A 12123-nucleotide genomic window follows, 5' to 3' on the forward strand; every position below is an offset into this window, starting at 1 on the left:
ATAACCTTATTTAAGAAGTTCATTTATTGCTTCTAAAACTCTTGCAATCCTCAGTAGGTAATAAAATCAGAAACCGAAAGGAAGTCATAGAATGCCCGTGTATGTGTGTAAGGCAAAATTTGCTGGAGGCACTATCTCACATTTGACCACCCAGTATCATCAGAGGCAAAGAAACTTTAGGACACTAATGCCCTCTTATTAACAGACTAGGTGATAAAACATATGTATCTGTAGACTTCTTTCTTTAATGCATTAATTAAAAATACTAACAAATCAAAACCTTTTGTTACTTGTGCACACACACTACATTAAGTATTGCAGGTGTGGATTGAGAACATTTCTCCTTCCCTCAAGGCGGGGCAGGCAAAGCCAACATGTCGGACCGCTCCGCCCCCGAGTTTGGCGCTCGGCGGCTTCCGTCCGTGCCGCAGCCTCATGTCCCGCTGCGCCCGCCGTAGTCAGACATGGCGGAGTACTCCTGCGTCAAGTCCACCAAGCTGGTTCTCAAGGGGGCCAAGGAGAAGAGGTGAGGCTGCTCCCCTCGGTTGCTGCTGCGCCGTCAGCTCGGGCCTGGGCCTGGGCCTGGGCCTCTCGGCCGCTCCGGCTTTGGGGTGGGCAGCGCTCCGCTCCTGGGAGCCCCCCCTGGATGCTTGGGGGGGTGGATCGGAGGTGTGTTCTTATCTTTTTATGTCACCCTTTGCAGCAAGAAAAAGCACAAGAACAAGAAAAGGAAAAGGGATGAGGATGCAGAAGAGCAGCTTGATATCGTCGGTGAGCAGCTTTCTGGGGGTGATGTGACTTGGTGGCAGCTGTAGGGGACGGCTGAAGTGGAAAAGATTGTTACAGGGCTCTCAAAACTAAACGTGCTTGTGTTCAGGTTTATAGTCACTTGTTTGCATGTTTGTAAGGTAGAGTCTTTCCAGCCTCTCTTTGGATCAAGTACGTTCATATGTTCTCAAGCTCTTTATTTGCTTGGATCTCATTTTGTTTTTTGTTTGTTGTTGTTTTATTCTTCCAGAAGTATTTGCTGTAAGCAGAGACTTATAATACTCTTCTATATAGTTCTGCACAAGTAACATGTCTTATGTTATTTGACCGCTTCCTACTTTGAAGCACCCATGCTTTCTATTCTTGTTCTATCTGTAGTTACTTCTTGCCTGAGTTCTTTAGTTCACTCAGACCTTCAGCCTTTCTGGAAGGAGATTTTTGTTAGCTTGTTTATTTGTTCTAGTTTGTCATACTGCTGTTATGTGTTCACATTATAAATTTGCTTCTGTTAATTGAAGTTGAAGACATAAACGTTACTTTGTATCCAACCATAACTTCACTTTTTTTCCCCTAAAAGAGGAGGATCAAACCATGCATGGCTTTGGGAGATAACACAGCAGACTGCCCTTTTGTGCTGTCTGTGCTTAATTTATCATAATACACTTCACAGAAACAGCTGAAATATATTTAGTCATGAGAGGTGCAGGGGTATACTGTAGCACAGTGCTCCTAGCAGGATAAATGTCATTTTCTGTTTTGTGCTAAGGCTCTGCAAGCGAATTTGTGCCTATTTCTCTGTTAAAAGGCCATAGGTGAGAGAATAAACTACTGTGCTTCACAGAATGTTTCAGGTTTTTTGCATTCTTTAGTTTACTTCGGTTTCAAAAGAAAATGCTGGCAGAGATTTGGAAAATTCATATGCTGATGAACCAGTGAGGCCTATTGCAGGGTTACCTGCTTTAACAGGGGGCTGGACTCAATGAGCTCTTGAGGTCCCTTCCAAAACCTGTAATTCGGTCATTCTATGATCAGTAAGCTCTGACTGCAGGATAATCAAATTTCCTCCGTATGTTCTATAAAGACTGGGGAAGATTTCTGCTTAAGATAGATAGATTTGTTGAATTTACCGCAAGGAAAAAAGGCATCATATTTTAATTAATTAAAGTTAACTATATTAATTAGGCAGAGAATATTTTTAAGATAATAGGAAGAAATGTTACCTGTTTTAATATTATGAAAATTATAATTCTGGTTCATGCATGTGAGCAGGGTTATGTTGGTAGAATTCCATGAGGCTCAAATGCTCAAACACTGTTCAACTGGGAACACTGTAACTTTAGAACTTGTATGTAGTGATTTCAGAGAAGATGATTTAAAGATTTCTGTTGTGTTGCATGTGTAGTAATTGGCTGTGACTGTAAAACTACAGGAGGCTGATCCAGAATCAAAAAACACCTTCCTTGCAAAGTGTTTCTTCTGCTGGATCAGCTGGATGAATCAAAGTGCTCTGTGGTGTAACAGCACTACAGAGGAATGGAAAACAGGAGACAGTGATTAGGGATAGCAAAGTGGATAGAACAGCAGGATAGCCTGTTCCAGCAGCACCACCATTAAATTGGCTGGGTATTATAGAGTAATGCACAAAAATCGTAAATACCATTTCTGTCTACAGAATGTCAAGTCTCGGAGTAGTTACAGGAATAATGAAGTTGTGATTACTCCATTAATTGTGATGGTTATTTTGTTTGTTTTAGGCAACTGGTGGGCTGTCAGTAATTTCGGTGAAATTACAGGAACTATAGCAATAGAAATGGATAAAGGAGCTTACATCCATGCCCTTGATAACGGCTTGTTTACGCTTGGAGCACCACACAAAGGTTTGTTTCAGAAAATTTGGAACAAAGCAGTTTTAGTAATGAAAATCATAAATGTAGCATCATTAAAGGCAAACAGTTTTACAGTTAAAGGCAGGTCATTACAAATAATGCAGTAATCTTGGCTGTACCATGACTGACCTAATGACTAACAATCAGTTTCACTTATTTCTTTATGCTGTTTTATCTGTATAATAAATTGAATCACATTGGAGATGTATCCTGTTACTGGATAGAAAGCTATGCAATGTATAAACTATAACTTGTAAGCTTATAACTTATAAGCATTATAACTTACAACCCTATAAAATCTTGATGGTATCAATTTGAGAATGAAACTTGAGGCAAATGAGTTTAAAGGATTATTGCTGCATCTTCTTCAGAATGTATTGGTTTTGTCGCTGTGCAAGTGTGGGATGGTGTGTGGCACTGGTATGGTGGGGGTGAGCTTGTCTTCTACTTTCAGTCTGAACCATCGTTCAGACAAGAAATGCTCCACAACCCTCACAGTGTGTTTCATTTTTAGAGTGAGTCCAAACCAGCAATGACAGTATTATCTTGCTTTGGCTTTGAGGAATGGAGAGGCTGGTAGCTTTTTAGGATTTCAGGCTCGGCTGGAGGCAAACTGTGATTTTGTTATTGAGAAAATAATATTACGAGAAAATTATGGTTTTTCAGCATCACCTGAAGAATTACAAAACATTACTGACTGCAAATTCCTTACAACAAGGATTGTATTTGTTCTGTTTACTTGAATGTAAGTAAGTGCCTCCATTGTTTTTCTTTAAGAATGTGGATATTCTGAAGGAATTTTTAAAGAAATGCAGCATTGTGGATTCCCATAGAATTCAGCAGTGGCAGCTGTATTGTTTTTTTGCATGTTTGAAACTGTAGTGTTAACTGGTTCAGTACTGCCTGTAACATGTACTACATAACTAATGGAACATTCATTTCTAAGATGATGAAGGCCCGAGTCCTCCTGAACAGTTTACTGCGGTGAAGTTGTCTGATACAAGGTAATTACTGTAACAAAACGTTACAAGCCTTGATATTTGTTTTCTTTGTTTCTATTATGAATACCTGATTTTATATTCTTTTAAAATACATTGCATGCTAATAAGAAATGTTATTTATTGAAAATTGTGAATTGCTTTAAATCAAGATGTTCTTCATTGTTTTCCTGCATTTTTCCATTTGAGGATTGCTTTGAAGTCTGGTTATGGGAAATACCTGGGTATAAATTCAGATGGACTTGTTGTCGGGCGTTCAGATGCTATAGGATCAAGAGAGCAATGGGAACCTGTCTTCCAAGATGTAAGCTGCTTTGGATAATTCATTCAATATTCCTAACATCTGACTGTATTTTGACTTATATGGGCAGGCAGTAAAATGTTATTTACCAGTTGCCTTTTTGCATTTCTTTCATATTTTAAGTTCTTCCGTTCTCCTGAGTACGATGTAGTTTTTGTGTTTCTATAGAAATTTTTTCCTGCATCTTGGCAGCTACATAGGATTTAAGAATGGAGAAGACTGCCTGTTAGCTGTTGAAGTGTCTATATGTAAGAGAACAGAATGCACTTACAGAGCTTTCTGTTGTATTGTAAAGAATCAATGTTATAGTTACGGCTTATACTAACAGTATATGGTATTTCTGCAGAAAAAAATGGCATTACTAGCAGCAAACAGTCGTTTTATTAGATGTAATGAAGAGGGAGACATAGAAGCCAAAAGCAAAACTGCAGGGGATGAAGAAATGATAAAGGTAATTACAATATTCTACAATTAATACAGGCTTGGTGTGGATATTCAAGCTTACCCAAGTACTCTAAGGTCCCTTCCAACCTGCACAAGACTGTGATACTGTGTGATACTTGTATGCTACAGTTTACTGATAGCATACAGGTATAATTGTTTTCTATAAGCTACCAAGTGATTTTGCCACAGAAGAGGCAAATTAGCTCCAGGATTGCCTAAACCAAGGTACTTATCTATCTAGTGGAAATATTTATGCTGCTAAAGAAGTGGTAGGTAAATACTCTCTCTGTGATACACCAGGTAATTCTGATCTGCTTAGTACAAGATAGAAGAATTCTGACTGAACCAGCAGCAGAAAAGGGTTATCCAGAATCATGCTGGTGCAGAGATTTCGTGTATAAGAGGATGTGGAAATACTTCATTTGGACTTAAGAAACATGTGTCTGCAGATAGAGAGGTCTGTGTATTAGTCAGAGCAATAATACTATGGAGTCAGTCTCTTAGAAATACATTTTACTCCTGGTAACTCTTAACAATTATAATGATGCTTCTTTGGGGGTCTTACAGTATTTTGAAGTACTGTGCTTAATCCTTTCGTGTGCTATAGGAGACTCTTGCCTTTATTGCTGTTTTTTCTAGTTAACCAATTTGAAAGCTGAAAACTTAAAGTCACCGAGACTCTCATTTGGTTATGAAGGATATGGTGTCTTCTTTAACTTATAATTTTTTATTAAAAAAAAAAACAAAAACATTTGCTATTATGTATTTTCTTCTCAATGAACAGATTCGAACTTGTGCTGAAAGAGAAACTAAGAAGAAAGATGATGTTCCACAGGAAGACAAAGGAAACGTTAAACAGTGTGAAATCAACTATGTGTATGTAGTTGGGAGTTGTTAACAGTTTTAAGTAACTTCTTCGTCTTTTCTTTGGGAGCTTCTTTGATGAAAGGGACAAACTCCCAACCAGTTGGTTGCTCAGTTCCTCCTCCTCAGAATTACAAGGGCATAAAATAGGATGAGAAGGTTCATAGGTCAAGTTAAATGGTATGCAACCTCCTTCTGTTTAATGTCACAGACAAAACATACTAACTTTATGGGAAATTAATGTATTAAAACAGATAGGGGTAGTGAGAGAGACAAGCTAAAATTAAAAAACCTATCTCTCCCCTTGCTCCCAAGCTTAACTTCACTCCACACTCCTCAACCCCCTCCCCCAAACTGGGGAGTGGCCAGTACAGGATAGTTTCTCTTTTCTATGCCTTTATTCTGTGTGTTCCCCTGCTCTAATGTGATGCTCTTCACTGGCTGTAGGGGAATATCTGCTCAGGCACCTGGATCACCTCCTCTTTCTACTTTGTCCTTGGTGTTCATACCACATTTACTGCTTTTCTTCCTCTTTGCCTGTGTGGCATCTTTGTCCTTTCTTAGATGGTTTCACGGAGGCATCACAAGCTCTGTTAAATGGACTCAGCTTTACCATGTGGTGGGTCTGTCTATCATGGGGCAGTTCCTGGCCTCTATTCACAGGGGTCACACCTGCAGCTTCCTCACTACCAACACTTTGCCACCTACACCCAGTGCACCTTCACTCCTGTCTTGTTTTGCCAGTAGGTGAAGGAGTTGAAGTTCTTCAGAACTTTTAACCATATCACGTTAATCGTGCATGGTGTCATTCCCACTCAGTGCCCCCAAAAAACTGAGTAGTTTTCACATAGATAAATTTTAGTGCAGTGTGATAGTATAGGTAGTGTGATGGCTTGTTTAGTGCAGTGTGATAGTATAGGTAGTGTGATGGCTTGTTAGATTTTCATTAGGCCAGTTGTCTACTGCAAGATACTCATAACAGTTCTTAATGTTTTTTCCCCATACAGAAAGAAATTCCAAAGTTTCCAAGACAAAAAACTGAAAGTAAGCAAAGAAGATACAAAAGCCCTCCGAAAAGCCAGGAAAGAAGGCACTTTTCATGAAGCATTGCTTGACAGGTACTTTAATGTAGAAGAAATAAGGCGATAATTTAAAAGTTACTGGGAGATGGGATTACAGTAAATTTGGATACAAAGAATGGATAGGTTTCATGAAGAGGTGGTGCAGATATGAGCACTTCCTCCCAGGTCAAGATACTGCAGACAGTCGCATGCATTTTTGTTGCTGTTACTGCTCCAGATTTTCACATATTTGCCTGAAATTTCTGGGTTGGGAAATTCAACAGAACTGAATTCATTTGAGCATCTCTAGGTTTGCTCAGTTTACTGAGTACAGAGAAGATGATGAATGGCTCTTTTTAATAACAAGAAATAAGCTTTTAACTTTTTCTTTACCCATAGTACCAGGGCCTTTTGGAAAGGGGAGAGCTGCATTTTAAGGAGAAATAGCATTTATTAACAAGTCTTAAGACTGTTTAGTGAGAATTTCTCCAGGGACCCAAGAATACAGAAACTGTCCTGAACTTTTAAAATGCTTTGTATGGTATAAATTTTAATACATTAATTAATTAAAGCAGAACACAGGACCTGATTTGAAAGGAAATATAACGTTAATGTTACACACTACAGTTGTAGCTCCCTAAGAAAACAAAGTGAACCAGCAAAGCCTAAGTGTTGTTAGGTTTTTGTGTTTGCTTTGAAAAAAGAAAAAGAAAACTGCTTTCAATGCCTGCTTAAGATTTAGAGGCAAATAAAACATTCAGATGTAATGTTCAGTTTTTAATGTTTTGTTTCATTCTCCTTTCCACACAGGCGAGCAAAAGTGAAAGCAGATAGATACTGCAAGTGATAACCAGCTCGTCCGTTTTCTTCTGTGTCTTTGATTGTAAGATTATACTGAAAACACAAGCAAAATGTTTTATAATTGTTTTTACAGAAGCTGTTTTGTTGATATTTTTATTGTGTTATTTTTAAAGGACTGCCTAAGAGCTGTAAATAAGCATCAACCTCATCTCAAATTTCAATAATGATTACTATTGATATTATGTTACAAATACATGCTCTTGAAATAGTAGGATAATTACTTAATGGAAGACAAGTTATTTGATCCACTGGATCTCCCAAGGTTGATGAAATAAACCTGAGTTTGGAGACAGAGATAAAGGGCAGATGAGAACAGCAAAGTTGTCAACAATAAAATATTGTTAATGCATTGGAACTGTCAATAAATACGTAAATGCCTCAAGCAAGCAAGAGGAAATAAATAGAATATGTTGTATCAGTTACTGAGTAGAACATCTGTGGAACCATCCAGAGCAGTACAAAGTAGGGACCAGAATGTTCAGACTTCATAAAGCAGTGTTTGAAACAGGCCCATTATTCAGACTAATAAATTACAAACTGCAAAATTCAGATGCTGGTGAAAGTCTGGACAAGTGAACCTTCTAACAAATTGAAAAAGAGTTGTCTCATAAGAAAAGGAACTGGCTATCTTGTGTTAGCAGTCTCCTCATCTAAAAAAAAGGAGAAGGATAACTTCAGGCAAACTTGCTAGTTTCTTTAGGGCATAGACTTTAATCTTTCATAAAACAGCAGTGCTTTTCTTAAGGTCATAATGTAATGTGCATTCCTCCTGTCTTGTATAAAATATGGTTTCCTATGTCTGTTCTGATTACCAAGAAGTTTCTTAATAAAAACATCTCTATAGGAACTACCTCAGATCACTTACTTTCTCTTTCTACGTAATCTATTTCATAAAGATTACTTGGTAACGATGTTGAGGATTGTTTTGGTAATAATTTGATCTCTCCACAGAGCTTCTACTAATTGTCAGTGTGAAGTGTATGTTAATGTATAAAGCTGTAAGTTAATGCAAGATAGTGATGTCTCTAAGAAGCACAAGAACAGACCAATGATGTCACGGCAGTAATGGTAGTTAAAACTGTTCTAATTTTACAGGCAGCTGGTCTTGAGAAAATGCACAGAGTTAAAATACATTGTAATTACTTAAACCCACTATTTAAGTTTTCAAGAGAAAAACAAATAATAGCCAGGATGACAAGATTGGCCAAGGTCAGTAACAAAAGCATTTATAAATCTTTTTTTTTTTTCCAGGAATCCAGAAAATAAGGAGATAGCCCAGAAAGATTTAGAATAGAGGAAAAATTCCATGGGCTGGACAAATTAATGCTGCAATGTAAGGATCCTTTAGTTCATGTCTTCAGAAAAGAACCCCTGAGTAGCTGTTTTTTTTGAACCTAAATGGTCTTCTGCAGTATTGTTTTCTCCCATAGGCATCACTTATTTAGTTATTGTGTTTCAGACCACCCTGTTAAAAAAAAATGTCATAGTATCAGGTGACCACATAAACTAATCTATCACTTTGCTTTTTTTAATGAAGATATCTAACTTGATAAGGGTGAAGCGTTAACATTTTATTCCTAGTTCTAGTACAAACCTTTGAGATTACTCTTTAACATGTAGCAGGAATGGCTGAAAATTATACTTATTTCTTATCGGTTTCTATTAACCACACATTCTTTCAAAGAAATAAGTTGTTAGGGATATTGAAGTGTTTTCTGGTAAGAGTGCATTAAAATACTTGCAAAAGCTGTAATCAGCAGAACTGGTCTTTGATTGTAATTTTACAGGTATCTCCAGAATTTTGTTAAAATTCCTTAATGTGTCAGTAACCCAGGTATAAAGGTCTTGTCTGTATTACGCGTGGATATTTGGCATTATTGCTATATAAAGTAGCTATTGCCAATGGTAGGCTACCAGCTAAATAGTTTAAGACGTGGGAATCAGAATGTGCGATTACATTGTCCAGAGAGAAAGCTGTCTGGCACTTAGTAGTTGGTGTGTCGGGAGCTCTGTCGAAAGTAGCTACCCCCAGATTTCTAGGAGAGGTGAGAACAAGCAAAGTCTTACTTTTAAGAGTTGAAAGAGAGCCATGTAAGCATAGAGCATGGATAGCTTTTTGCCAGTATTAGAAGAGGTCAAACAGATGTTGCTTAGAAGCTTCTGTAAAGCAGTGTCTGTCTGTGCTCTGTGATTCCCTTTCTGTAAAGGGAGCCTAGTGAGCAAAGGCCGTATTGTGAGTTCTTGTAATTGCTTGAAAAGATGCGTTGCACCTGCCCAGGAGATCTGCCAGAGCTGTGAACACTGAATTTGCAAGGAGAAGGTGGAAAGCTGGAAATAAAGAGATGGTTGCTGGCAAATGGTTCTGGCCAGAGTCTGGAGAATTACTGTGTGAAATGCAGCATAGCTGTGGGTTGTGCTGTCATAGAAAATAAATGTAATTTATTTTTACCCAGCGCTCCTAAGTTTGGAGCAGCACCAAGAATCAAGCAACGCTCAGTAAGTAGTTGTAGGTCCCATAGCCTCTATCTGGAAATGTAAATAACCTGTTGTACAACTGTTGCAACATCAGAGATCTGGAAGTGGCCTACTGCCAAAATTGTTTCCAGAAACACTGGGAAGCAGGTTGCGCCACTGGGAGCAGGCTGAGCACCAGGGTAATTGTTTGCTGAGCTGTTAGATAAGCAGACAATATAAAGTGGCTGTGACATGCTTTTTGTTTTTCACTATCTGTCACTTTCAATAATCTTCAGCTTCTAAGAACTTCACAATTCATTGCAGTTTTCCTTGTTCAGCATCCACTGTGAATATGAAGTGAGTGCTGATGGTTAAAAGTTGGCTGATGTTCCAGTATTTATTCTTCCTTCCAAGAATATATTGTTTAAATAAAATTCTGTCTGTTACAACTCATAAAGTGATTGTTCAAATACAGAGGCAGCTGAAGCAGAAATCTGATGTGCTGATGGAAAGAGTGATGAAAGGAGCATTTGGAATCTGAAGAAGAGCCTGAGAATTATCTGTGGAAAGGAATTTTCCATTTCATGTTTAGCAATTTAAACATAAGAACTAATGTATACAGGCTTTTTTGATGGGGGAGGAAGTTGGTGGAATGAGACCATCATGGTACAGAGCGTTTCGCTCTGTGCTGGGGCTGATGATATACTTGCTGGAAATGAAAGGTGTCCTGAGATAGTACAGAAACAGAGATCTGAAGTATTTGCTGAAATATTAGTCCCAGGAGGAGGAAATCAAAGGTACGACAAAATAGCAAATAGCATCGTGTCTTAAACTTGCTGTAAACAGTGTTGATATATTTTCCCATTTGAGACATTCAAGGATTTTCTTGGTGGCATTGTCTTCTGGCAGGGGTCTCCTGGCAGCAGTATTAGCAGAAATTATTAGCAGTATTAGCAGAATGAGCTTGAACTGAAACACAGTGAAAAGGGAATCACTTGTGAAGTATTAATTCTGAAGAAATGAACAGATCTGGTATGTGGATGGGCACTGAATGGATGAATGTGAAAAAGCAGAAGGATGGACCCAAAGTACTGATGGTGCCTCTAAGTAATGATAGCACCTTTCAGGCAGTACAGCTAATGTAACAAATCTTAAAACTGTTTTACTTCTGACGTAGATTTTTGAAAGTTGACTAGAAACAGCCTAGACAACAAAGTGGACAACCTAAAGTAGTGCAGAGCCTGGAGACTAGGGGTTCTGATAGGAACCTGGCAGAACAGCCAGTCAGAGGAACACAGGTATTGTAAGACATGAACTGTTCTTGAAGCTTTACTTTTTGTTACTGGTGAAATAATCCAAAGTACAGAGGGGCTTTAACAGATGTAAGTTGTGCATTCAAAAAGAGCTTGTGGTCATTGTCCAAAGTCCTTGCTGGCTTTTCAGAGTGAACGTCTTACAGGTGAGGAAGTATTTAAATTGTCTGCTTCAGAAACGAAGCGTGAGCAAAAGGTGCTTCACGTGCTTAGAAAATAACAGGTCCAGTTCAATCTGATTATTTCTTAGCATAGACCACAAGAATATATTCAGGTACCTGCAAGTAATGTGTAAACAGTCTTACGGGTACTTGGTTTCAATCAAAAAACGTGGCTGGGCCCTTTAGGAACTGCTGAATTTCTAGTTGTGAAAGACAGTTCCATGGAAGCATCAAGTTCCTTTTGTTACTCCGTACTTCTCACTTCCTAAGTCTCTTGGTTGGTTCTGTACCTTCTTCCACCAGCAGACAATGTGTAATTCCAAGCTTAGATTCTGAGCTGATTCCTTCCTACAAACTGCTGCACACCTTCTGGCCTTACAATTCTCACGCCTTATAATTCTCTTTTCCTTTCCTATTTCTTAATATCTGCATGTCATGCAACCTTCCAATTAACTGCCTTTTTTTTTTCTCCTTCCCACCATCTGGTTTATGAGAGACTGAATTGCACAGCCAATGAAATCACAAAGCTTGTTTTTGTGTACCTGAGTAGATGTAGCACACAGAACCTGACTTGGGCACCAGATAAAGCGCAAGATGTAAACTAAACCACAGACTTCCTAGAAGGTCTTTAATACTTATACGTGGTTTGTACCTCATATTATGACAAATGCACTGTTTATCTGTAGTAGTGAATAATGACAGGTAACATACATAGACTTATACATCTGATACCGTGTTTCTCGTGGTGCTAAGAATGGCTCCAGTTGCAGGTTTCCTGCATCGTTAAGCAGGGAAAATGCTTTCTTCCTAAGGAAGCTGACTGCCTTGCATCTCATTACCACAAAACTTGCCTGCTTCAAAGAGTCTCTCCAACGCTGACAGCAATTACACAAAGTGAAAACTGGTGCCACAGGTTTGCTCTGAGTGTTGCTTAAGAGAGAATTTTACTTCATGTTTTCCTGTGCAGAACTGCAGGAGAAGCTTTCTTTGGATTAAGCTTTCCCAGCAAGGC

The 12123-nt window shown here is 38.5% G+C and overlaps 1 protein-coding gene across 2 annotated transcripts; it reads left to right on the forward strand.

Moving 5' to 3' along the window:
* The first annotated feature begins 395 nt into the window (after nt 1-395).
* FRG1 (FSHD region gene 1) lies at nt 396-11061 on the forward strand. Of its 2 annotated transcripts, XM_015862279.2 has the most exons (10): nt 396-526; nt 704-771; nt 2523-2645; nt 3601-3658; nt 3842-3956; nt 4300-4404; nt 5182-5273; nt 6269-6379; nt 7133-7205; nt 8435-11061. In XM_015862279.2, the coding sequence occupies exons 1-9, from the start codon at nt 465-467 to the stop codon at nt 7167-7169; spliced, it is 771 nt and encodes a 256-aa protein (XP_015717765.1). In that variant the 5' UTR covers nt 396-464; the 3' UTR covers nt 7170-7205; nt 8435-11061. The 2 variants fall into 2 exon arrangements, with proteins under 2 accessions (XP_015717765.1, XP_015717764.1); XM_015862278.2 differs by lacking the exon at nt 8435-11061 and having other exon boundaries at nt 7133-8035.
* Nucleotides 11062-12123: the final 1062 nt, after the last annotated feature.

The sequence above is a fragment of the Coturnix japonica genome, chromosome 4 (genome assembly GCF_001577835.2).
Source record: "Coturnix japonica isolate 7356 chromosome 4, Coturnix japonica 2.1, whole genome shotgun sequence".
Taxonomy (NCBI): Eukaryota; Metazoa; Chordata; class Aves; order Galliformes; family Phasianidae; genus Coturnix; species Coturnix japonica.